At 54.4% G+C, this 24,859-nt stretch overlaps 10 protein-coding genes across 10 annotated transcripts; 4 read left to right on the forward strand and 6 right to left on the reverse strand.

The window, feature by feature from the left end:
• Nucleotides 1-523: 523 nt before the first annotated feature.
• On the reverse strand, nucleotides 524-1,213 carry IUM83_08408 (LysM domain family protein; the record flags this gene model as incomplete). Its single annotated transcript, XM_067932781.1, has 1 exon — nucleotides 524-1,213. The coding sequence occupies one exon, from the start codon at nucleotides 1,211-1,213 to the stop codon at nucleotides 524-526; it is 690 nt and encodes a 229-aa protein (XP_067783512.1).
• A 1,391-nt stretch (nucleotides 1,214-2,604) lies between these two features.
• Nucleotides 2,605-3,294, forward strand: IUM83_08409 (LysM domain family protein; the record flags this gene model as incomplete). Its single annotated transcript, XM_067932782.1, has 1 exon — nucleotides 2,605-3,294. One exon carries the CDS (start codon nucleotides 2,605-2,607, stop codon nucleotides 3,292-3,294), a length of 690 nt encoding a protein of 229 aa, XP_067783491.1.
• Nucleotides 3,295-6,132: 2,838 nt separating this feature from the next.
• IUM83_08410 (uncharacterized protein) lies at nucleotides 6,133-7,865 on the reverse strand (the record flags this gene model as incomplete). The annotated part of the gene is made up of 9 exons (XM_067932783.1): nucleotides 6,133-6,198; nucleotides 6,268-6,319; nucleotides 6,384-6,478; nucleotides 6,545-6,658; nucleotides 6,727-6,790; nucleotides 6,860-6,973; nucleotides 7,051-7,162; nucleotides 7,236-7,356; nucleotides 7,431-7,865. The coding sequence occupies 9 exons, from the start codon at nucleotides 7,863-7,865 to the stop codon at nucleotides 6,133-6,135; spliced, it is 1,173 nt and encodes a 390-aa protein (XP_067783510.1).
• A 108-nt stretch (nucleotides 7,866-7,973) lies between these two features.
• Nucleotides 7,974-9,312, forward strand: IUM83_08411 (uncharacterized protein; the record flags this gene model as incomplete). The annotated part of the gene is made up of 2 exons (XM_067932784.1): nucleotides 7,974-8,169; nucleotides 8,243-9,312. 2 exons carry the CDS (start codon nucleotides 7,974-7,976, stop codon nucleotides 9,310-9,312), a joined length of 1,266 nt encoding a protein of 421 aa, XP_067783402.1.
• An 873-nt stretch (nucleotides 9,313-10,185) lies between these two features.
• IUM83_08412 (Ankyrin repeat-containing domain) lies at nucleotides 10,186-11,317 on the forward strand (the record flags this gene model as incomplete). The annotated part of the gene is made up of 2 exons (XM_067932785.1): nucleotides 10,186-11,223; nucleotides 11,300-11,317. The coding sequence occupies 2 exons, from the start codon at nucleotides 10,186-10,188 to the stop codon at nucleotides 11,315-11,317; spliced, it is 1,056 nt and encodes a 351-aa protein (XP_067783404.1).
• A 515-nt stretch (nucleotides 11,318-11,832) lies between these two features.
• IUM83_08413 (uncharacterized protein) lies at nucleotides 11,833-13,989 on the reverse strand (the record flags this gene model as incomplete). The annotated part of the gene is made up of 5 exons (XM_067932786.1): nucleotides 11,833-12,786; nucleotides 12,874-12,975; nucleotides 13,063-13,241; nucleotides 13,335-13,729; nucleotides 13,817-13,989. 5 exons carry the CDS (start codon nucleotides 13,987-13,989, stop codon nucleotides 11,833-11,835), a joined length of 1,803 nt encoding a protein of 600 aa, XP_067783511.1.
• Nucleotides 13,990-14,639: 650 nt separating this feature from the next.
• On the reverse strand, nucleotides 14,640-16,722 carry IUM83_08414 (uncharacterized protein; the record flags this gene model as incomplete). Its single annotated transcript, XM_067932787.1, has 5 exons — nucleotides 14,640-15,593; nucleotides 15,682-15,783; nucleotides 15,856-16,034; nucleotides 16,115-16,503; nucleotides 16,574-16,722. 5 exons carry the CDS (start codon nucleotides 16,720-16,722, stop codon nucleotides 14,640-14,642), a joined length of 1,773 nt encoding a protein of 590 aa, XP_067783471.1.
• Nucleotides 16,723-16,986: 264 nt separating this feature from the next.
• On the forward strand, nucleotides 16,987-20,340 carry IUM83_08415 (uncharacterized protein; the record flags this gene model as incomplete). Its single annotated transcript, XM_067932788.1, has 5 exons — nucleotides 16,987-19,149; nucleotides 19,221-19,444; nucleotides 19,515-20,078; nucleotides 20,146-20,218; nucleotides 20,287-20,340. 5 exons carry the CDS (start codon nucleotides 16,987-16,989, stop codon nucleotides 20,338-20,340), a joined length of 3,078 nt encoding a protein of 1,025 aa, XP_067783383.1.
• A 129-nt stretch (nucleotides 20,341-20,469) lies between these two features.
• IUM83_08416 (enhancer of polycomb-like protein) lies at nucleotides 20,470-22,344 on the reverse strand (the record flags this gene model as incomplete). Its single annotated transcript, XM_067932789.1, has 2 exons — nucleotides 20,470-22,065; nucleotides 22,201-22,344. 2 exons carry the CDS (start codon nucleotides 22,342-22,344, stop codon nucleotides 20,470-20,472), a joined length of 1,740 nt encoding a protein of 579 aa, XP_067783527.1.
• Nucleotides 22,345-22,500: 156 nt separating this feature from the next.
• Nucleotides 22,501-24,715, reverse strand: IUM83_08417 (Vps9-Ankyrin repeat-containing protein; the record flags this gene model as incomplete). Its single annotated transcript, XM_067932790.1, has 7 exons — nucleotides 22,501-22,630; nucleotides 22,696-23,264; nucleotides 23,661-23,870; nucleotides 23,937-24,122; nucleotides 24,193-24,312; nucleotides 24,380-24,487; nucleotides 24,551-24,715. 7 exons carry the CDS (start codon nucleotides 24,713-24,715, stop codon nucleotides 22,501-22,503), a joined length of 1,488 nt encoding a protein of 495 aa, XP_067783384.1.
• Between the last annotated feature and the right edge of the window lie 144 nt (nucleotides 24,716-24,859).

A 24,859-nucleotide genomic window follows, 5' to 3' on the forward strand; every position in this document is an offset into this window, starting at 1 on the left:
TTCCATCCCTCGCGATATTGACCGAGTCTCCAGCACGCCGGCGATCGATCGGACTGATTCTCACCTCGTATGCGTTTGTGAGCGCGGGAAATGTCGCGGGTCGAAGGATTCTGGTGCTGCAACCAGGTACGAGCCCAGTGCGAGGTCTATTAGAAGCGGGCTGCGTATCTGCCGCCGTATCTGTCGTGATCTCAACTACTTTGAAAAGCAGCCATCTTTTCCGACGGATGTTGCTGGGAGATACCGAGGCATGCCAGTTGCAGAGCGCGCTAAATAAGGCTTGCTTTGAGAGTGAGAAAAAATAATTATCGCTAACTGACTCTGCATCATGGGCCGTTGCTTAAAATTAAAGGAACTGGGTTTTGAGCATAAATTTGTCAAGCAACAGATCACTACATTGATACTCATGTGTGCCGCCGACCTTTTCCGCTATCCATATGAGATCGAGACCGCTTGACCTCACTGAACCAAGCTTTTGGTGAAATCGCACTGGAAGTGCACAACAAATTGCACATGCTTGCACCTACGTCATTGAAGTGAAATTGTCCGACAACGCCTTACAGTCCATGGGGATCGTCAGCACCGGGCCGTCGCCAGTCTCCGCCACACTGTGGCTGTACGTCGGGTTGTATGCGATGATCTGACCCACCGACGCGCCAAACTCCTCCGCGAGGTCCTTGTACGTGCCGTAAGTAAATTTGTACGGCTGCAGGGTGCACTGGCTCGGGTAGCAAGATGGGATCTTGACGAAGAGACCCGCGTCGAGCTCCACATCGGCTTGGGATTCGTCCACGCCGAGCGCGGTCAGCACGCTCTCCAGCGTGATGTTGAATCGCTCGAGCGCGATGGTGCGGTACGTGTCGTTGCGCTGCGTGTAGTAGAGGTGCGGTCCGCCCATGAGGCAGAAGTTGGTGGTGTCGGTGTCCACGACGGTGAAGCAGGATGTGTCATCGGGCTCGCACACCTCGGCCGGAATGATGACCTCGGTGTCGGCGGCGAGCGGGATGGTGGGGTCGGACATGCGGTTGGCGCGGGCGACATCGCAGGTGCCGCGGTTGTTGAGCGTGGCAACGTCGCCCACGGCCATGATGGAGTCGGTCGTGTAAGCGCCAACAGTGGTGTTGAGCGCACTGGTGTCGCAAGAAGAGCTTGCAGTGGCGGCGGATACGAGTCCGATGAGCGTAAGTGTGAGGGTGGAGTAGATGGCGACCATTGTTGTCTTGAAGTGGGCTGGCTTGGCTTGGCTTGCTTTTCGGTTGTACTTGACGCAGGAAGTTCAAGAATGACCAATCGATACGTTCATGGAGTTCGACGACAAGCATCATGTTCTAGTTTAGTGGAGGCCGTAGTATGATCCTCATGGAAGGCCCAAGTGACACACAGTTGTAATGTTGACCAAACACCCATGTCAAATAAATTGGAGATAGGTTCATGTAGATCGGTAAACGTGAAGCAGTGGGGTGATTTACGTACAAGTGCAACTCGTATTTTCACTAATGAACGCGTCTCGTTAGGAGAAGAACTGTTCTCGTCGCGTGTATAATTAAAGAAAGAAAAACACTGCATGTAGTCAGGCCGTCAGAACACTAAAGTCCGAGAGCACTGGACCCCAATATGAAATGGGTTCAGGCTGGGTAGCCTCCGCGACCATACTGGATGGTGCGGAACCGGCAGTGCGCTGACAGGCCACCAGACTTGGCTGCAACCGCTGCAGCGTTCGTATCACCTCGTTTTGTTTTTCGTGAGGAAGCAGTATCACATCGGATGTTGCTGTGACCGTCCTTTTGGATCTTAAGGTAAAGGTATCCCTTGAGGTAATCTTCACGTGCACTTGCTTACTCCCTTGCGGTCGATAATCAAAATGTGCTAATGTTTATTTCCTGCCGTCACATCAAAAGCATGTTGTTGAACGAATCACGACTAAAGGTAACTGTAGTTCCTTTCATCTGCAACTCCCCTAACGATAAACTACCTGTCGCTCCTTGGTGTCCTACGTGGTCTGCAACTGTGAGGCCTAAGCAGACGCAGGGGAAGGGAACCGAAAGCGGGGCAATTCTTTGCAGTCGGCCCGACAGCAAAGAATTGCTCTGGTGCCGACACTGTCGGCACCAGAACGAGCGGCACGAAAGAACAAAGATATGCCACCGTCACTTTGTAATAGACCCCGTCTCGCAGGTACCTCGACACCTTCATAAGCAGCATGGAGTTCAAGGAATGCCGCGACTCCAATACCGTTGGAATCGATCGTGCTCCCAGTCACTCTACGTAGTTCCAAGGTTATGAGCAAATGCACCCAGCTTCATTGAGCGCGAAGGCGTGCGTACGTCACCATGACGTGCAGCGTCACGATGACCAAGTTTTCCAGCAGCCTGTTAGCAACTTCAATGCGCGGGTGGGTATATATCAAGTAGAGCAACATCAACACTTCAACTGTGTGTCACTCACTTGGTCCTTCCATAAGGATCATACTACGGCCTCCACTAAACTAGAACATGATGCTCGTCGTCGAACTCCATGAACGTATCGATTGGTCATTCTCGAACTTCCTGCGTCAAGTACAACCGAAAAGCAAGCCAAGCCAAGCCAGCCCACTCCAAGACAACAATGGTCGCCATCTACTCCACCCTCACACTTACGCTCATCGGACTCGTATCCGCCGCCACTGCAAGCTCTTCTTGCGACACCAGTGCGCTCAACACCACTGTTGGCGCTTACACGACCGACTCCATCATGGCCGTGGGCGACGTTGCCACGCTCAACAACCGCGGCACCTGCGATGTCGCCCGCGCCAACCGCATGTCCGACCCCACCATCCCGCTCGCCGCCGACACCGAGGTCATCATTCCGGCCGAGGTGTGCGAGCCCGATGACACATCCTGCTTCACCGTCGTGGATACCGACACCACCAACTTCTGCCTCATGGGCGGACCGCACCTCTACTACACGCAGCGCAACGACACGTACCGCACCATCGCGCTCGAGCGATTCAACATCACGCTGGAGAGCGTGCTGACCGCGCTCGGCGTGGACGAATCCCAAGCTGATGTGGAGCTCGACGCGGGTCTCTTCGTCAAGATCCCATCTTGCTACCCGAGCCAGTGCACCCTGCAGCCGTACAAATTTACTTACGGCACGTACAAGGACCTCGCGGAGGAGTTTGGCGCGTCGGTGGGTCAGATCATCGCATACAACCCGACGTACAGCCACAGTGTGGCGGAGACTGGCGACGGCCCGGTGCTGACGATCCCCATGGACTGTAAGGCGTTGTCGGACAATTTCACTTCAATGACGTAGGTGCAAGCATGTGCAATTTGTTGTGCGCTTCCAGTGCGATTTCACCAAAAGCTTGGTTCAGTGAGGTCAAGCGGTCTCGATCTCATATGGATAGCGGAAAAGGTCGGAACACATGAGTATCAATGTAGTGATCTGTTGCTTGACAAAACCAAGTCTTTCACCGAGGCGGTGAACCAAAACTTGCATCCTAAATCGAGGAGGGTTCATGTTCTTTGAGAGGAGAAAATGCTGTATTTTTATCACGCACAGTGAATTCCAACGTCGGAGGCGCTCTTCACACGACAATGAGCCAAGCAAACACCAGCAATGTTGCCGATGCGACGTATCTGTCGTTGGAAGAAGTGACGAAAGTGATTCAGGTAAGCTGTGTGAATGGCTTCCGTGTCGCTCGTTACCTCTCGTCCACGCGATGACAAACCAGTTTTGTCTGTAGAAAATGAGAGAAGACCAAGAATCATTCCTAGAGCAACAACGAGAAGTAATTATCCAGCAGGTTTTAGAAAGTATCCAGCGTTCTGGCGTACTTGCATCAGTGCCTGCTACGTCTCCCACTAAAACAAATCACCAGAGCCAGTGTAATAAAGCCTCGTCACCAACTGCTCGTCTGGAACGAAATCTACACAACCTGGTCAATCACTCCCTTGCCGAAAGTGGTCTGGATTATCCTCATGTGCACAACACGGCATACGATGTAAGGGGTCGGAGTGTAAAGAACCTTCAGAAGGTAAAGAGCGAAGAGGGCAAAAATGGATGGCACACCAAGAAAAAGCAAGTCATTTTGAGTCGACGAGAAGTAGACGGTAGCGCAAGTGGTCGTGCGTCTTCATCACAGCTCGTAAGTGGCAACGGGAGCGAAGAAAAAGAAGAGGAAGAAGAAAATCAAGATTCGAGCCTGATCCAAGAGCCAAAGCACTTATTGTCTAGTTCACCTCTTCACTCCAAAACTACAGGCTTATCGAGAGAGCAAGGTAGCAAAGAAAGGAGGCGACGGCACCACCGACGCAAATCGACAGCAGCTAACGCATCTCGTGCTTCTTTGGACGACGACTACTCAGAATTTATTGACCCTGTCGACGCAGCCTTCGACGCAATCCGTAAGAAAGTGGATATGAGAACGCTAGCGATTCTTGATAGGTCCAAGGTCCTACTCGGTCAGGTAAAGAAAGGTGAACACGTAGCTGAAGGAAGAACTGGCTTTGTGGAGAAATTACGACAACGGCATGCGAGCGCAGAGAATGGCAATTTCACAGATGAAGAAAATGTAGGCGGTGGTGGTAACTACCAGCAAACCCAGCAAACCGGCTTATCCGTTGAGAGTGGGTATGTCGAGGATAACACAAGTCCTAATCCGCTGGAAAACGAATCAAACCAAACCTCGACCTTGTCTCCGGACGATATTCGTTGTGACCTGGAGCTTCTACAACCACCTTCAAAGGCTCCTGACAACGACAACGAGTGGGAAAATGAGCTTGCCCGCCAAATTCTCACGATTTATGCAACGTCGATAAAAGCAAAAGCGCTCGAAAAGGTTAGCGGTAGCAGCCCTGTAAAACAACAGTACGGCAATCAGAATGCGCGTGAACGTTCCGCAGGACCAAAGGAGAGCAACCAGGGCTTGCAAACTGTTGGAAAGGTGAAGAAATGGAATGGACAAAGCCAGTCACTTTCAAAATCTGTTTCGCTGCCAGCCATCGATAGGGCTGCTGCATTTAAGAAATCCCAGCATCATACTTCATCCTCACCTGCAGCAGTTCACTTCTCCTGGGAGCCATCCCAACTCCGTGGTGACGGCAAGGTTATCATCAATATGCCGAAAGTTCCACGACCAATTTGGTTTGCTGGTACGGGGGCTGTGAAGGCCGTGTGGTGCGCGCTTGCTGATGGGTTTTCTCAACTACAATCTGGAAACACAGCCGTAGGACATTCAGGTACGAATATTACCGCTGCATCCGTGTGTGATCATCGACTGTGTGAAGAAGTTCGACAACTGGAGACCAAAAAAAAGTTTGCACAGTGCATTACCACCCTCGAGTCGCTCTTGGTGGCCCTGGTTCGTGCCCGTGGCGTGGACGAGCTGGAGACAAAGCTCTGGAAACAGCTTGTTGTGACTTGCAATGCCTTTGCAAGCCGCTGCATCGATTATAAGAAGTTCTCGGTCGGTCTTCAACTGATGAAGCAGGCAGAACATCTCATTGACAACTCCATCCTAGTCGACAGCGCGATGCGAATGGAGCTGTTGGCATACCTTTATGACACCTATGCGCACTATTACTACAAGCGGCGCAAGCCCCACGCAGGCCTGCAATACATTCTCAAAGCGCACGAAATCCACAGCAGACAAAGCAGTTGGTCCCACCTCGCAAAGTGTCGTCTTCACATCGCAAACCTGCTTTCATTCCAGATCAAGCACGCGGAGGCCATGAAGTACATGGCCAGCATACTCGAAATGATTGAACAAAACAAACTCGAGGAGACAGCTGAAGGGGGTGTAGGAGGCTCGGCGCAAAAACTTTGTCTTGCAGCTGTCTGCTATAACAACCTGGCTGTCGAGCAACTGCATATGCGTGAATTTGAAGCTGCAAATGTATCTTCTGCGAATGCCCAGCGGCTTGCCAAATTGTGTTTGAGTTACAGCAATAGGTGGCTCGCACAATTCCAAGCAACCAGCGACTGTGTTGCTCTTGCTATCGCAACTTTGATGGAGGACACCAACGCCGACAACGGGCCTCTAGCAGATTGTAGAGTGTTAGCATCCGCAGAAGAACGACGACGAAATCGTGTTTAAAATCCACATATGAATACGAAGATGTTACACACCACGCTACACTAGCGCTCGATTCACGCGCGCTCAAGTAGATCGATATGAGGTATTAGCCCTCCCTCGTCGTGGAAAATGCGAGCCACCTACGCACGAGAGCATTTTGTACAACAGTGAAGTATTTTTTCAACAGATAAATGAGGCATGCTGCTTACCTCTTGGGCCACCGACTCGCGTGCTGGGTCATCCAGAGACAACTTTTTCTGACTGGACGTGCATCACCCGTTGGCAAACTATGCATTAGGCAGTTTAAACACGATAAAGAACTCACCTTGCCTGCACAAGGTTGTGTGCTCGCGTGATAGCTGCCTTCAAGTCTTCCACGCGCCCACTTGCAGCTAGATATTCCTCGCTGGTCTCTGTCAACTATAACAGCAACCGAAGACAATAAGACACATGGCTGTACTTAGTGTGTAGTTGCATGCGTCAAACCTGCAGTGCCTTGTACTTGGCGTTCCAATCGTCAACGTAGGCGAGGAACAATTCTTGGTCAATTGACTCGCGGAATTGCAGCTTTAAGGCGCTGGAACAAACCAAAAATGCATCCTACAGGAAACACCAGCGGATTCTGAGACCATAACCCGCCACCTTATTGTTCATTCATCACCACCCACCTTGCTAGCAGCTTGCTCAAACAAAGTCAACTGAGTCAAAAACACTTGGGCATTCTGGAGTACACTGCGCCAATGGCAGAAAGACTCTCAGTGATAACAGCGACAATTTTAGTGGTGGGGCCAACCCACGCACCTTCGGAATGTTACGTCCCCGCCCTTCAACTTCGCTGCCGTCTCCACAAAAGTATCGATATCGTCGCACTCGGCTCTGGAAAAAGATTGTCCTGTAGGCTGTACCTGTGCGTTACTGCAGAATCATGGTACATCATGAGCACCACACGCACGCACACACTCCTCCAGCCAGACGATAAAGCCCCTCCGTACGCAGTGGTGATAGTTCGACAGATTTCGAAGTGCGGAAGCAACATCGTGGAGACTGATGTCTGAATCGTTTCAATATCAACGTGCAGCTGCTTGGCCCGTTGCAAGTTCTCGTCTGTGAGGAAAAAAAAAAAAACACTTTTCGGTCAGCAAGTCACGACGGTCTGGCCGACGACACTCTGCATTACCTTCCAGTGCCACTTTGAAATCTCCCGTGAACTGCTCAATAGCCTGCTCGTACTTCCGCACTCGTCTCGCGTGCGAGTTCTGCAGCACTTGCCCCGCGTCCTCCAGAAACTTTGCCAGGTACTGCACCCCAACCCAAAAAATCGTTCAAAACACGAGTACCCTTTTCCCGAAACGACCTAGAACTGCTATCTCACGTCTCGTTTCGCCGTCAGCAGTGCACACACCGCGGCGTTACGCTCCACGGCGTTGGCCAGAGCTTTCGTATCTGTCGCCACCAACTGTACCACCTGCTGCAGGTTCACGACGCCAATCGACGTGCACGCCTCCAGACTCCCCGACAAGCGGTGCAGCTCGTGCAGCGCCGTCACCAGCATCTTAAGCTCTGTTTCCCCGAGGAACGAAGGCACGAGGCTCACTGCGCGTTGCAGGCGACTGGAGACGCGGTCCAAAGCGTCCGCGGACGTCTTGTCTGAGTTTGTAGCTGATGCGACGGCGACAGCGAGCGACCGCTGCAGTTGCTGCAGGTCCTGCACGACGCGCTGCATGCAGATAGCCACGTCCGCCAGCGCGAAGCGGTGCTTGCGCACCAGCAACAGCTCGAAGTCGCGCAGCAGGTCGGCGGCCGGCATCCTTAGATCCGATTCTGGAATGGATCAGATACTATGGATTCCGGCGATTTAGAATATTCTAAAAATTAGGTGTTCTAACTCGTCGTGGGGTTGTGGACGTCATTAGGAATGCTGTCTCCAGCGCAGGTGTCGCCCGCGCACCATGCGGCGCGTGGAGCGTCTGCAGCGTTGCTGGCGGTAACGGTCGCTGCCACTTTGATGGGGAACCGCAAGGAGCTGCTGATGCTGCTGCAGCGCCAACAATTGAGTCGACTGACCCTCACCCCACCATCGCGCAACATCGCTGCGATCGCAGTTTTCATCGGTGCGTCGATAGCTCAGTGCACCCCAACGCCCTTAACAGCGCAGTGAGTTAACCATTAGAACGATACTCGCAGGCGTGTTCAGGTACCTGCAACGCACCGCCTCCGACCGCTCAAAGCAGCGCCAATCCACCAACAAGAACCGAAACCAACCGCCTCTGGTTCCGGGGGCTGTGTGGGCGTCTGCGGTGGCGGCGGGCCTGGGAACAGCTTGCCTGTCGCCAAAGGCACGCCCGGCCATCGTGGCGCTGCTGTCGACCAATGCGGCGAGCCAGCTCGTCCAGGAGTTAATGGCCAAGTATCCGGACCTGGCGCTGCTGAAGCCGTTAGAGCTGCTGGCGTTCATGACGGCCGTCGGGTGGATCTACTACTCCGGGTTCTTCCACCCGGAGAGCTACCAGAAGTCCCACATGAGGCTCATTCTCAAGTACGTGTTGCTGACGCAGCCCATGGCCTCTAAGCTGCAGGACAAGTACAGCGTGGGGCTCAATCCGAACCCGTGCTCCATGCGCCACAAGGGGCTCAGCTGCGGGGAGTTCGCGCGCAGCGACTTCCTTCGGCGTGTCACGTCCGAGGCCTTCCGGCTGTATCTCCCCGTGCACGTATCCGCGTGGCTGTTCGCCCAACGCCACGCAAAAGTGCGCTCGAAGCCGCTGTCCACGCGCGTTCGGCGCTTCGCGGCCAAGCTGCTGCGATCGACCGCGTACTTCACGACGTTCGTGTACGTGGGCTGGGTGCTGTCGTGTCGAATGGGGAAATTTGGGGATCGTTCCGTAGCTCATCGCAAGCTGCAGTTTTTCCTGGGAGGCGCGCTCCCGTCGCTGGCTATCTTCATCGAGTCGCCGTCGCGAAGGCGCCCCATCGGGCTCATCCTGACCTCGTACGTGCTGGTGAGCATGGGCAACGTGGCGTTCCGACGTATTTGGTGGCTGCAGGTGGGAACGAGTCCCGTGCGTGGACTGCTGGAGGCTGCGTGCGTGGCTGTAGCAGTGGCCGCCACGATCTCGGGCTCACTCGAGAGCAACCACCTGATCCGGCGCGTCCTGCTTGGCGACGTCGAAGCGCGCGCGCTGAAAGAGGCGTTCCGGCGGCTGAAAAAGGCAGAGACAGGGAATGCCGAACTGGCAGAGACTCAGGTGCAGTGAGGAGACTGTCATGAGTTTTTTTTTGCAGTCCCATAGTACTGGGCTAATTGACACCTCGTCACATGAAAAAAAAAGTATCCTCCACACTGGTGGTGCTGTTCCCTACTGCCTGATGTCACTGGGACTTTGACAGGTGCAGCTCTATTCCGCTATGTTTGACTAGAGGAATTTCAATAGTAATGTACTGAGCTGTAACGTTCTATGAGACTCAGCGTTGTGCCGTGCTAGTGGGGTAGCTTGGCCCGATAACTTATCGGCGATAAGGACTGGGCGCCGTTGCCGTCGCTCTGGACCACCGTTCAGGCGCTACAGTTTCATATATGATCGATATATCATCAATACCGACCCTCCTTCTTCGGATCGCTGTGCGATCGGTAAAGGTGGTGTTTGCATGAACCGAGTGCGCACTTATCATAGCACCTGTTTCCGTGTAAGCGAACTTACTAGACACAATGTACTGAGACCGCCGCCTTCGAGGACATACGTACTGTATTATAGAAATGCATGTTTTCTTGGTGTTAATGGAAGAGAGTTTGCCACTTCAACATGCTGTGGTGCAGAACCCACGTAACGGCGGCTGGGCGGGTACAGCGTGGCTGCAATGCGAGCGACCTCGGCTGGATGGAGTTGTCGGAGGCCATGAGCAGCGCCGGTCGCTTGCTTATAGAGCAGGTGAAGGTTGTGGTAAGGCCCAATTCGTCGCACGCCAGATGCCCGAGATCATGGCACAATTCTAATGGTCAACGCCCACGCTGCAGACATTCGCGTGCATCTGCTTCTACAGCAGCCGCCAGCCTGTGACTCTCTCATTTTTCTATTCTCCTCCCAGTGGCAAAGCACCACTACACGCCTCCTTCTCCATCTCGGTAGACTATGGCCAAGGTGTCGAAATTCATGCGCAAGCTCTTCCGCAGAGACAGCGGCGGTGACGCCGGTTGTGAAGGCGCTATTGGAGACCGCGGTCTACAGCTGCGACTGCGCAAGGCTGTCACCATGGGCAAGGCCCGGCAAGTGGCGGATCTGCTGGACCAAGGCGCGTCCCCCATTTGGATGGAGGACGAGTCCAATTCACGTCGACTCCGTCGTCGCTACTCGGACAGCTGCCAGCTCAACGCGCTTCTGATCGCCTGCCGACTAGGCAACGTCGAGATCCTGAGCCTACTGCTGGACGCGTTCTTCGAGGAGCCCCAAGTTCTCGCGCACTTCAGTCGAGCCATGTACTGCCTCGTGATCCGCCACGACCACTGGAAGGCGTTCCACACGCTGCAACAACGGCGAGTGCCCATGAGCTCCATTTCGTCGAGGTCATCGTCCGATGATTTGGGATCTCCGACGTCTGTGGCGTCGACCCAATTGCTTTCTGTTGCGGCGATGGAGAACCAGAGATCCAAGCTGCCGATGCCAATTTTCGTGGCTGCAGAATACGGTCGCCAACACATCCTGAGTTACCTGCTAGACCACTACCGACACGACTGGGCGCACTACACCTTTGAAGGACATTCCCTGCTGTCGGTGGCCACCATAAACGGCCACTACGAGTGTGTTCGAGTGTTGTTAGAGCGTCAAGTTGTTACGGGGAGGACAGTCGATGCGTCCGTTGCCTTTGCTCGCCGCCATCGCCAAGCGCACGTGCTCGTGCTGTTGACCAGTTACTTGCCAGAGTACGCTTCGGACCCGGAACCTGTCTACAAGAGCTATGCCGCACCCCCGCCAAGCAGCAATGCGAGCAACGCCAACGACTTCTCCTGTCAACAGCAGCAGTGGCCCAACCGAATGCGTGGACGAGTCTCGATCGCAGAGACCGTAGCAAGTGAGTACGACGACGACGGCAGACGCAGCAGTCTCGTGGCGATGAGTTCGCCCATTAGTTACAACCGAGCTGAAGACGCGAACCGCGTGGAGGAAATGCGAGTTCGTGCCGAGATGCAGCGCGAGCGGCGGCAGAGCGGCATGATGTGGCTGCTTGATGGACACGAACCGATTGAAGAGATGCAGCGTCGAGTAGATCCGCACGAGGCTTCATCGGACGGTTTTGCTGTTCTCACATCGGCACGGGATACCGCACCAGTCTCAAACAACAGCTACTTCTCCTCTAGCCAGGAAGAAGAGTCGTGGTATGCTGTCAAGTCTAGCGACAAGAGCCGACAGCACAACGACCTGTTGTCGGCTCAAGACGAAGAGGAGGAAAGCTCCTACGAATCAATGTTTTCTGTTCACGAAGATGAAGTGAACAACAACCCAGAGGAAGAGGTGCCTCCACTTTCTTCCGAGATGCACCAGCCGCTGTCTGCACCAAGATCGTCCCCGGTAGTGCGATCGGGGAGGTCACATAAGCTCATCAGCGTCCGCAGTCGCGGGTTCCAGCAGTACCGACAGTTAGCCGCTATCGAAGAGCACCCGTCCGGAGAGACCGAAGCGTAGATCTCTCTTTGTAAGCCTGGACGTAGGCATGTAACTACTCTAGAGTCGTGGAATGCATCAATCAATTGATTGTGTCGCTATAGCTACTGCCTGCCGAGCTTATTCGTTGTCGCAAATGCCGTGGAAGCCGAGGTGCACGCCGTTCTCGAGGTCGCTCAACGTAGACTGCAATCCGATGAAACCCATTGCCACCGCCGACAAACCGATCGTCGCGGCCAGCATGTACACCATGATCGACTCGCGCTTGTATTTCTTCACGAAGTACCCCACGCACTTGAGGCCGCAGAACCCGCCGACGAACCCCACGAACGCGAACCACGCCATGTAGTCGAACTGGAACTCGCCTGGGAACTGTCCGTTGATGGCGAACTGCAGCGTCGTGGAGGAGGCGGTGAAAAGGATCATGAAACTGGCCGTAGCAGACTGCACGGGGGGCAAAATACCGGCCTCCAGCATGATCGGGCCCTTGACCATGCCACCACCGATGCCCAGCAGTCCAGCCGCTACACCCGCGATAGTACAAACTGCAGGGAACGACAGCACCCGACGTTTGATCCAGTGGATGTCACCCTCGAGGAACGGGTAGTTGCCGAGCACCTTGAAGCGATTCAAAAGCCGAAGTCGATAGCCCATCCAAAGCGAGACCGCAATGGGGATAGTCAGGGGCAATAACGTCAACAACCAGTAGTCCGTCGAGTTGCACGCCACACCGATTGCACTTGGAGCACCATGACCTCCACGGAGCATTGACTGCACCAGAATGAGCAACCACGAGATGACCAGTGGCCATAGATACTCGAATGGCAGTACACGAGCCTCACGCCGCTCGATGGCACTGCGTCTCTGAGTCTGCTTGTCCTCGTTCGATGGGAAAGTGCCAAACTGGCGGTTGTCTACCCCACCGACGAGAGGATCGGAGCTGCCCGGCTTGTATTCGACAAGTGGGGGCAGTGACAAAAAATCCTTCTCATCTTCCTCGCGAATTAGTCGAGCCTTTCGACGCCGGCGTGTTTTATCCAGCCACCGACGTGCCGCGACTTCGACATCGAAACGCTGTGAGAGAAATTATTGGAACATTTCAATAACTTCGTCAAGGCTTTGAACATAAAACAATGGTTACATACATGATCAAACACGTACTCGATAGATAGACCATTGGCGGCCACGACCGCCACCATTCGGACCGCCCTTCAACGTGGACTTGATTAGAGCCAGCTGAAGCTTCGACTCTTTGTCTTGGATCTAAACAACGCGCATGGGTTTGCGTAAATTGATCGGATATAAAGCAATGAATACACATCAACAAAACAAATCTAGAACTTTACCCACCTTGTTGCCCTTCAGAATGGTCTTGTACGTGATGAACGACAGCAGCGTCACCAGTAGCACCAGAATCAGCCAGTTCGGGAAAATGTGGTTTAGCATCACCCCGAACACTGTGCCGATGAGCGTGGTCGGCTCCATCAGGCCGACCAGGCCGAAATCAATCAGCGGGCGGTTCCTGTTCACTGCACACACACACAACCAAAAGCATTGTGTTAGCAAACAAATAAAACTATCCACATAGTAAGACCTACATACAAATCGACGTGGTTACTTACGCGGATGTTTGCGCCGGAAGTTGACCACGTACATGGCCACCGCACTGCCGAAAATCGTCACCTTTGACAGCGGGATCGCGTGCTTCGGGTTCAAGCCGGCGAAAATGTACATAGGGACCAGCAGACCTCCTCCACCGATACCTCCGCCGGCGCCCAATGCAGTGCACGTGAACGCGATCATGGTGGTGGCCAGATCGTTGTAGGTGAACGGTGCAAACAGGTTCTTCTCGACGCAATAGGCGGCAGCCACGGGTGCGCCAGCCGACGTCAATCCGTATTGCGACTCCTTGTCGCCGGTGGCCTCGTTGAGCACCTCGATGACCTGGCAGCGATTGCCTAGGTCACCAGGGTGGTCTCCACAGTCCTGCCTGCTTGGTCGGCAATACTCGCACTTGCTGCATGCAGCAAACGATCATCAGATGGCAATGATTGACCACATTTTGCCTTGCGAATACGAAAATGGGAAGAAAAAGCTCACCCACCCGTCGATGCAGGCCAATGCTGGGACGTAGCCGCAGTCCGAACGTTTGGTGCACGACAGCCCGACTGTGTCGGCGAACGGTGCGTCTTCCGGTTCCGTGAGCGTTGTCGTGGCACTTGTCGCGCCTTGTAGTATTAGCAGCAGCGGCAGCACCAGCCACGTCGACGACCTCATGGTGAACCGAACCGCAGTTGAAGTATGCTTGACAGTGCAAATGCAGATGTGAGGTCCCAGGTGGGCTCACCACGCGCGTCAACAGGGTAACGGCTGCTTCAGCATGCAAATACATAGCTACGCACTTGACCCTGCCATGAAGAGCTCGCGGGGCCAATTAGAGCCCCGGCACCGGCGGCGTCATGGTGGACAAGCAATGGTCGCCCACGGAGACCACCACGTCACGTGTAGCAGCGTTAGTCTCCAATAGACTAAGATCGGTCTCCGCACTCGAAAGTGTCCGTCCAGCACCCCGCTGCACGCAGTTACGAAAGTGCTACACGTTTGTCACTTTGCGGGCAGCACCGGAAGCGGGAATGATCAGCAGCGAATGGCTTTCAAGCGCGTTCGCCCTGCAAAAAGCAGACAGGCTCAAGTGATTTAAGGCTAGGAACGAAGGAGACCACTGGCCGTCAACTGGCCTGCACGAACTCTATTCAAGGTCGCCGGAGGACACATCCTGCTCAAACTCGTGCGGCGAGAATGTGAATGTGTATTTCGAGAAAGTGCGAGCACACTCCGCCGAGTCTCTATCTAGCGGCGGCGCGTGCATTCATTTCACTGCGGAAAACTGTGCCGCACTTGCTTCAGTGAACAAACCGGAAACCAACTCATTCGTTGTCGCAAATGCCGTGGAAGCCCAGGTGCACGCCCTTCTCGATGTCACTGAGCGTGGACTTCAGCCCAATGAATCCCATGGCGAGCGCCGAAAGACCGATCGTCACCGCCAGGAGGTAAACCATAATCGACTCGCGCTTGTACTTTTTGACCAGGTACGCCACCACCTTCTGGCCGCAGAAACCTCCGATGCAGCCGATGAGTGCGAACCAAGCGATGTAGTCGAATTGGCGCTCGCCCGGGAACTGCCCGTTAATGGCGAACTGCAGCGTCGTGGACGACGAGGTGAACAGAATCATGAAGTTGGCAGTGGCCGACTGCACCGGGGGCAGGATGCCCATCTCGAGCATAATGGGACCCTTGACCATGCCGCCTCCGATACCCAGCAAGCCGGCCGCCACGCCGGCCATGGTGCACAACGTCGGAAAAACGAAAATACGACGCTTGATCCAGTGGATGTCACCCTCGACGAACGGGTAACCGCACAGAACTTTGCTGCGGTTCAGAAGTCGAAGCTGGTAGCCCACCCAGAGCGTGATTGCCACCAGGATAAACAGCGGCAGGAACGTGAGCATCCAGTACTCGGGCGAGTTGCACGAAATTCCGATAATGCTTGGGGCACCGTGGCCACCGCGCAGCATGGACTGCACGAGCACCACAAGCCATGAAATCACAAGCGGCACAATGTACTTGAGGGGGAACAACCGCATCTCGCGTTGCTCGATGGCACTACGTCGTTCCAGTTGCTGGTCGTCATCCGAAACGAAAGTGCCGAAGTCATGCTTGTCCAAGCCACCCAGCAAAGCGTCAGAACTCGACGGCTGGTGCTCACGGAGAGGCGGGAGGGACTTAAAGTCTTCTTCGTCTTCTAGGCGGATTTCCCGCAGCTTCTTACTGCGGCGGGTCTTCGCGAGCCACCGACGCGCAGCAATCTCGACGTCAAAACGCTGTAGAACGAGCGAATAAACCGTAAATCACGGTTAGTACTTCGAAGTATCATGTGTTCGCGAATAAGCAGTAGCAGCAAGGACGTACTCGGTAGATAGACCATTGACGGCCGCGGCCTCCACCGTCAGGGCCGCCCTTGAGCACCGACTTGACGACCGCAAGCTGGTGCCTCGACTCCTTTTCACTGATCTACACAAATTCGATGTGAAGCTGTGTTAGTTATCGCAACAATCCGAACAACTTCAAGTTGTTCCTGCTCACCTTGTTCCCCTTGAGCACCGTCTTATAGGTGATGTAGGACAGCAGCGACACGAGAAGCACCAGGATGAGCCAGTCCGGGAACATGTGATTCATCATGACGCCGAAGATGGCTCCGATAAGCGTCGTGGGCTCCATGATCCCTGCGACCTGGTAGTTGATAAGCGGTAACTTGGCGTTGGCTGGTCAACGGCGGAACATACATACAACACCACGTTGTCAGTCATCTACACCCATCACCACTGCACGAAGCATGACTCACTCGGATGCTTGCGGTTAAAGTTGAAGAAGTAAGCAGACACGGCGTTGCCGAAAATCGTGGCCTTTGACAGCGGGATGGCGTGCTTGGGGCTCAGGCCGTAGAAGAACACGTACATGGGCACCAGCAGGCCTCCGCCGCCGACGCCACAGCCGGAGCCCAGCGCCGTGCTCACGAAGGCGATGATCGTGGCCACCACGTCCTTCCACGTGAAGGGGTCGAAAAGGTTCTTCTCGATGCAGTAGGCGACGGGGACCGTCTCTCCGGCGGAGTTGAGTGCGAACTGAGTCTGCATCTCTCCCGTGGCCTCGTTCTCGATCTCCACCACCTGGCAGCGCTTGGAGCCGTCGGCGCTGCAGTCGTCGGCATCGGGTCGGCAGTACTCGCACTTGCTGCAGTCCAAATGCACGCAACGGTCAGTGCAAGAACAAGATTGACACATTTTATCGGAGACTGTCATACCCGGAGATACAGGCCAGGGCGGGCACGTAGCCGCAGTCGGTGCGTTTGGAGCACTGCACCCCCACGCTGTCATGGAAGAGGGCGTTGTCGGCGAGGGAGACGGAGGCCAGGCAGGCCGCAGCCAGAGACAGCAGCACCAATCCCTTCATTGCTACAGCGACGAGGAATGCTAAGTGAGGTCCGGCGTAACGGCTGAGTCGGTGTTGACAGAAACTCACCTGGTTTCAGTATGCTGCACGAGTTTACCCCACACAACCTGCGACAACCCAGTGGAGCGCTGTGATTGGCGGAGAGTTCCGATGTACCGGAAGTGTGGTACATGTGCGCGAAAAGACGCGAACAGCCGGCCGACATGGCTACACTGGACGACGGGGACGGTGGCGGTTGGTGGTCTCCCTGCAGCACGCTCGAGCATGCCGCTGTTCGACGCCATCGAGAGCGATGTGACCGCCTTCTTCGTGTCGCAGGGCACGGTCTTCGACACGCTCGTCAAGAGCTTCATGGACCGCGTGGCGCTCGTCGAGTCCAGCGTGGCGGTGTTGCGCTCGGACGTGAGCAACAACTTCAACTTGGTGAACCAGCGCATTGACGCCAGCAACGTCGCGGCAGCGGAGGTGTCGGCGGCCACAGCAGCGGCGGCTGCAGCTGCAGCAGCTTCCGCGGCATTGGCGTCGCTCCCGCACTCGTTCGTATCAGATGTCGACTGTCCGTCGCACTCGTCGCCACCGCCGGTTGCGACCGTCGTCGCAGGCGATGGCGGCGGCAGGAACGAGGAGCTCGAGTACTACGTCATGACGCTGTCGCGCCAGCTCAACATGGTGCTGGAGGTGCTCTTCCAGCCGCACGGGAACAACATCGTGGAGGTCGTCCAGGCGAAGCAGACGCGGCTGCACTCGATCTCAGACGTGCTGACAGAGAACGAGGCTATCCTCATGGAGCTAGCGATGCAGCACGATGACCCGAAGGCGTTCCATGGAGAACCACTTCCACTACCCGACGTAGTTTCTGTTCATCCGGGAGAAATCGCAGAACCTGTGACCAAGCCGCAAGAATCAAACGTTGACGAGACCCAGCAGACCCCTGCGAAAAACTTGGGAACTGCTGACAAAGCTCGAATGACATTCACGTCTAGTGACCGGATGCCGCAAGGCCAAACTCAGATGCCATCAATTTCAGCTCAGGATCAAGCAGCGACGACACCATCGGATCATCAAGTCCAGGTGCCACAGTCCCCTTTCAGGCCCGAGTCGAATACCCCAGAGCAATTTGCCAGGAGTAACGCGCAAGCTCCTGTTATGGACGAACATGTATCTACCCCTGCAGCCAAATCACACTCAAATAATCATCACAAGCAAGTGGTTGAAATCATCAGTCCGCAACTCGAGGCTTCACCACTCACCAAGAAGGAAGAAATTGTCCGAACGGTCAATAATGAGACTGACAACCAGACCAGCGCAACCACACCTGACGAACACGAAGATGATGGCGACGAGGAAACGGATCATATGCCCATTGAGTCCACATTCCAATCCCAGCCAGCACATACCGATATTTCTCTACATCGAACAAAGAGCTTTTTCCGCAATTGCCAAGATTTGCAACGCCAAGAGGAGGAGAGGCTACGTGAACAGCGGCGTCGTGAAGAAGAATTGATGCGACGAATGCACGAGCTTCTACTGCAATCTCGAGCCCATCTACAACAAGAACATATCGAAGTATGGCGACAGGAACACAACGACGCGACTCAACACCAGCAGCAGTTGATCTTCCACCTTCAGGAACAGCTTCAGAACCAGAACGAAACTCAGCTTCATCTAGAGCAGGAATGGCGCCGAGAGCATGGACAACAGAGAGAAGCAGACAAAATTGCCATCCAACACGAAATTGACCGGAAATTAGACGCGTTCAGCGGCATCATGGCCGCTGCACAAGCTACACAGGGGCATGAACTCGCACAAGCATTGCAGGTCATTAACGACTTTGAGAGGCGATTTGTCTCACCAGACGCTTTAGAAGCTGCAGGAGCACTATGGTTGAAGACGGCAGCAGACAATTGCATATACGGAGCAAACCCCGAGACGCTATCATCGTTGCTGGAGGATCTCCAGGGGTTCCAGAACCAATTGAAGCAGCAGACTGTCAAATCTCCAACTATTACGTCATTGCACGAAGCAGTTGATCGCGCTATCCAACTGCTTCAACGGCCTGCATCACCAGCCAACGACACAGCATCTGAGCAAGAAAGCACCATGTACTCACTGCGACAACTACTTGCGAAGGTCGACTCGTCGTATCGGGCAGCGGTAGCAGAACACGAGGAGTTGCAGTTCCCTGGCATCGGATTCCTGGCTAAAGTAATTCATCGCATGGAATTGGGGACAGCGAATCTGTTGGACGCCGTCGACTTCCAGCAGGAACACTTCCAGCAGACACAAGCGCAGCAGCAAGTGGGGCTCGAAAAACTTCAGAAAGAGCTCTGGAGACAGCAAGAGATCGAAAAGGCTCTCAGAACCCAATTAGGCGCGTGCCCAAGCAAAGAAGACACTTTGCGTCTCGTCCAGGAGCTGCGCGATCAGGTTCGTTCTTGTGTGTTTATCCTTCAAGGATGAAATGCTTCAAGCTTGGCTGAACAGATCATTTGTTGTAGGTTACTGCGACGGCTGCAGATTCTGCGGTGCGAATGCTGGATACTGTGGACGACTTGCGGTACAGGATGGCAGGCCTCCCAAGCTCTCAGATGCTCGAACAGTTAGCCACCGACCTGCACGCGAGGACCGATCGAATCACGCAAGACTTGGATACGACGGCTGAAAAGTTCACTCACGACCTGCGACAAAAAGTAGATCGGGCCGAGATCGATCGTCTGCATAGGTACTTGTGAGTACTGTTTCCGCGGCAGCCATTGATTCCTACTAACTACGCCACTGCATGCGCACTTCAGCCTCTTTGAATCAGGCAACGGGGTGAATGCGCTTCCGGCCTCGCTAACGAAGTCACCCTTGAGGTGTCTGTCGTGCGATCAGCATCTTCCGTTCGCCCAGGCACCTCATGACGAAGACGCAAACCCCGAGCCAGCATCCAATCCCGGATCCCCAACTGGTCAACGATCTGGATCACCTCCTCGCTCTCCGCCGAGTTCTCCGCCGAGACCTATTGTTTACCACAACCAGCATCAGGATCATCTACCATACCAGCAATATCCTGGATACTCGCCGTCCGCGGGTGTTTACAACGATCTAGGCATCAACATGGGCATTCTGGAGGAGCTATTTGCTGCCTCAACATCCGCATTGGAGAGACGGCGGCGGCAGCGACAACAACTGCAGTTCCAGCTTTTGACACCACACTCTGAGTATGACAGAGAGTGGAGTTATCGCAAGCCGGCCTTCTTGAACATCGACGATGGCAGGAACAAAATTCCGCTGCGAAAGACGCAACTCTCCGACCAAGTGATCTACGGTCCCGCCATCACTCCCAACGCTTTCAGGAAGAAACGTTATGATGAGTACGTGGACCGACCATGACAATTACTTGACAAAATGTGAACTAACCTGCTCTTGGCTGCACTGTAGACGGCCGAAGACTGCTATGCTGCCAGAGAGAAGGCCTGGAGGCGAAATCATTACGCGTACCGCTTCAACAACCGTAATTATTGCCTTCATTGGAATGTACCGCTTACTGCAAGCTGACCATGACTGTTATCTGTGTGCCAGGTGATCGTACGTCCATTCTCCGAGCTCGCTGATAAACGACAACAGAAAAGATAAACAATCCACCCATAACTTAACAAACAGCACTTCAACGCAAGGTTGAGTTCTGGTTCCATTTCGCGTTCCGCTCTAAGAGTGTTTTTCTGCCTTGCCGTAAATGCATGGACAACCTAGCTGGATATCCTGTTAGACATTTAGGGCAAACTTCACTTTTCGTCTTGGCCCAGTTTGGGTACTGGGGGCACCCTTTCCGCCGCTTGTAGTTTTGCGTACGCTTGGCGTTTCGTATACCGACGACGAAAGAGGTTCAAGGTATTCGTCTTCGCTGTCACTCATGCCATAGATCTCATCCAAACGCTTTGACGTTAGATGATTGATTTTGTGCATCAAAGGTCGGACAGACAGCTCCTGGACAAGAACAGCGCCTTGATTCGCAGCAATTCCAAGCTCCGCGTTAGCCACAGGTATGCTTGCTGTACCGTTCTGCGGGTTTGTTGCTGATGACACTGATCCACTGGAGGTCTGGGTTGATTTGAGGGACGGAGCGATAGTTTCGATGGGGCCATAAAACCGCGAAGACGGCACAGGGATTCGATCCATCACCAACCTTCCACCACGACCAATCCGTCCGCGGCATCTGTACTTTGGTGGTTGCTGGAACATTGCCGCCATCAGTTTAGGAGGCGAGAGAGGATACGACGGGTAAACTGGGCCGCTCAGGTCTCTCGGTGACCCTGCTGCATCCGTCATCGCCGCAGCATCCTCCATCACGAAGTTCGAAGAAGTGTCGTACTCCATAAACGTCGGCGCAATTTGAGGGCCTTCGACTGCCGCGGCCAGTGCCTTGGATTTCGCATCTGCTCCTCCCTTAGAATCACTAGACGTGCCCAGTCCTCCACTGCCATCTCCAGCCAAGCCGCCATTCTCGCCGTCGCGATGCTTTTTCTTTTTCTTCTTTTTCTTCTTGTGGCGCTCGCGCTCTTCATCTACAGGGATAACCGGCTTGCGGATGACCGCATTCGGTCCACGATTCGTGAGTTCATGCTCCGCTTGGCGGCGGATCTCGTCCAAAAAGTCCAGCTGCAGTCTCTTCGCTCGTTCGCGCCGCCGCACAAGATCCAACAGCCTTCGTACGCGCTCAAAGTCCACCCGCAATTGCTGCAGCTTGCGGAAACCCTCCAAGTCGTTCTTGCGGTGCTTGCGGAGCTTATAGCGCTCCTTTTCACGCGGTCGGAAGACTGCGTGGGGGTTGGTGTCGTTCAGCGGCGTCTGCGGCCAGAAGCGCCGCAGCAACGGACGCCGCAGCTTCTGGCGCTTGGCCGCCCAGTACGCGTACACGTCGCACGTGACGCGGTTGAGCGGCGTCTTGTGCATGCCCAGCCGCTTGGAGAAGACGTCCTCGGCCTCCGCCTGCGTCATGACGTTGGGGTTCAGCAGCGCTGACGCCTTCTCCAGGGCGTCCAGCATCTGGGCGAAGCGTTCCTGGGACAGTTGGTAGCGAGGGTCTCCGTCCACGCCGTACTTGGGGTGGCGTCTCAGCCAGCGCATATCTTCCAGGTCCAGGTCCACCTCGACCTCCAGCGACTCTGGGCCTAGACCTTCCAATCCTGCAGGATCCTCATCGGACCTGGGCAGGGCCTGGAACCTCACGTACGACGTGGGCACCTCGAAGTCCGCGGGCACTGACGTGTCATAAGTTGGCACAGACAGGATGACTGGAATCGGGATATCCTTCTTCTTGCGCTTCGATTGGCTGCCTGCTTGCTGGCGAGCCTCCAGGTTCTATTTTTAGGCCAGGCCAGGATAAAAAAAGAACGGATTTTTGGGTTAGTTAGTTTTCAATAAATTAGAAAAAAACGTGTTTTTCGTACGAATATATAAGAAAAAATAGAAGAGAAAAAGAATTAAGTGCCGTACCGCTACGAGCTGCTGGAACGTCGCGTGCGGCTGTGTGGCGCCCCCCGCGCCGTCGTCGTCCGCCTCCAGGTCGTCCTCCGAGCGGATGATGCGCATGCGCGCGTGCACATCGATCTGCCGCGGCCGCAGACTTGAGCGCCGCATGATGCGTGGCCTGCTAGCACAATTCCATACAAAAGGGGGCGAGATACAAATCGCCAGAGAAACGCTTGGAAACGGTACACGGTACCACTATTTTCGGATTGTAGGAACAAATCTATGTGACGTGTGACGGATAAAAAGTGTAGCCATGTTGCGCAGTTAATAGGCTTCTAGTTGGACTTCGAGACGTCCTGCTAGTTTGTCGTTGTTTAGCAGTAGCAACTTGCGAGTGAGAATGTGCCCGATGGGGATGTGAGGAAACGGCATCATACCCACGGCGATGCGCTCGCTGAGCATTGCAAAAAGAATGTTAGGATCGACAGTTTAGGTTAGACCGGCACAGGCGCAACGTACTCGAGTGTGGACACGACGCCCGAGTGCTTCAAGATGAAGACCAAGGTGCAAGTGCGCGTGTTTTCCGGTGTGAGTGCCAACTCGAAGACTTGGCCCCGCCACGTCGGGACTTGACCGCCCCCCGGGTGCACCGACGTCTGGAACTGAACCAGCACCTCGCCGTCACCACGAACCAGTCGGCAGACGCAGTAGGGGCTCTGTCGACGGTACTTCAAGACCCGACGAAGACCCGTTGCACACAATATCTTCAGTCGGTAGAGCTGCATCGAAGACATGGACTGAAGAGCCGATCGTGTTGACACTGGCGGCAACGCTGGCTTCGATGGAACTCGAGTTAAAGCTGGTTTCGTGTCGTTCGCCACGGGGCCCAAAAGCGTATCATTAGCGACTGGGGCCGCTGAAGGCTCAATCGGTGACAGAGCTTCACTCCTTGCACATAAAGCAGCCTCAGGACCAGGGGTGATAGAGGGCTCAGCAGTATCCACAGATTTCTTCGCTTGAATTGGCGCCTCAACCTCATCAACATGGGTGTCGCTGCTGCTGGCTTTAGAATCGCCCAGAGCGGGGAGCTGATCCACAGGAACGATCTGTTCCCTCAGCAACCAAGCAGCGTTGCTCGTTCTCGTTGGGCGACGTTCGACCTCTGACAAAACTGGTTCGGGGTCATGCCGTCCTGGAAAGGGGCTGACGTCGTCGCTGCCAGGCGCTGGAATTCTAGAACTAGAGGCACGATCCAACGCGGGTAAAATCTCCACTTGCCGCTGGAGAACTTCTTCACCAGCCGACCACGCAGACACCCCAAGTTTGGTAAGTCTGCGAGGTGGTTCCGGAAGTGCTTCAGTTCTTAGCTCACTTGTCTCTACTGCAACAGGAACCAGAGTGTTCGACGCAAAATAGGAGGCAATCTCGTCTGTGCCTCTGCGGAAAATTTCGACTGGCACGTGGGTCAATGCCACCATACCAACTTTGCGTTGAGCAGCCCACTCTTTCACGAGTTGTAATCGACAATGAAGCTGCTCCGAGTATTCTGGTTTGGCAGGGATCGAATCTACAGGAGGAAGTGTGGCCTTGTGACTCATGAGAATGTGACAAATGTCAATGAAGCCCTCCTCTTCGTCGCACCCGGCAGGAAAATCCCAGTGCTGAATTGCACGCATCAGTGGTGTGCGGTTGTCCTGGTATAATGATATGTTTGTCAGCAAAGCGAAGTAGTACTTTAGGAAAATGATCAACCTCCCTACCGTGTCAAGCGCGTTCACGTCGGCCCCATGTTCCACGAGACCGTTGACGAAGCTGGCGCTCCACTTTGAAGCGTGAACATGGAGTGGTGTATCACCCGTCGAATCCTTCATGTTCACATCACCTCCTCTTCGTAGAAGCAAATTGTATACAGCCTCAGAAGTCGATTCGAACAGCACAGACATTGTCTACAATACAAGCAAGTCGTCAGATTTTCCAGTGAAGAGCTCATATACCAGGAACATATCGTGCGCATACGCGTTTGGTAGTGCCAGTGACAATAGTGTACTTCCGGTTTACATTCGCTCCTCGCTTCAAAAGTAACGTCACCAGTTCGACGTTTCGGCGAAACACGGCAGCTCGAAGTGGAGGTGGGCTCTATGCAAGACGAAGCAACGTTTAGCAATTTTGATCTTTAGCTCGGTAACTAGGAGTTCAGGCTCACCTCGTCTTGCTTTGAGCCGTTGACTTCAGCTCCATTGCCTAACAAAACTTTAACCAGCTCGACATTTTCCTTGTCGACTGCGTGGTACAGCAAACCTCCTTTTGCTTCCTGAAAGTACATAGCTCAGATAAGCATTGCAAGGTTGTAGTGTTCAAGTCAGGTGTGCCTTACACGATCAGGTCGCCCATTCGGACTCGTTCCTGTCTTGACGACTGCGTTGATGACATGGGCATTGGCTCCTGCCTGGATCAACTTGGCCAGCTCCTCGGCGTTACCCCGCTGCACCGCCTGCAGAGCCTTGTAAGCCAGCAGCTCTGGTGGCTGGGCCCCCTGCATTTCACGCTGTAAGTTTGACTAGGGGTCCAATCGTGTCTTCGGAAAGACGCAATAGATGCAGCCGAGCCGAGGTCGCAGCTCAGAGTTGCAGACGAAAAATCGCGGCAAAGACGAGCAGGTAAGTGTTTTTTCAGCAGGGCTGAG

This window comes from Phytophthora cinnamomi (genome assembly GCF_018691715.1).
Source record: "Phytophthora cinnamomi strain GKB4 chromosome Unknown Contig99, whole genome shotgun sequence".
NCBI lineage: Eukaryota > Oomycota > Peronosporomycetes > Peronosporales > Peronosporaceae > Phytophthora > Phytophthora cinnamomi.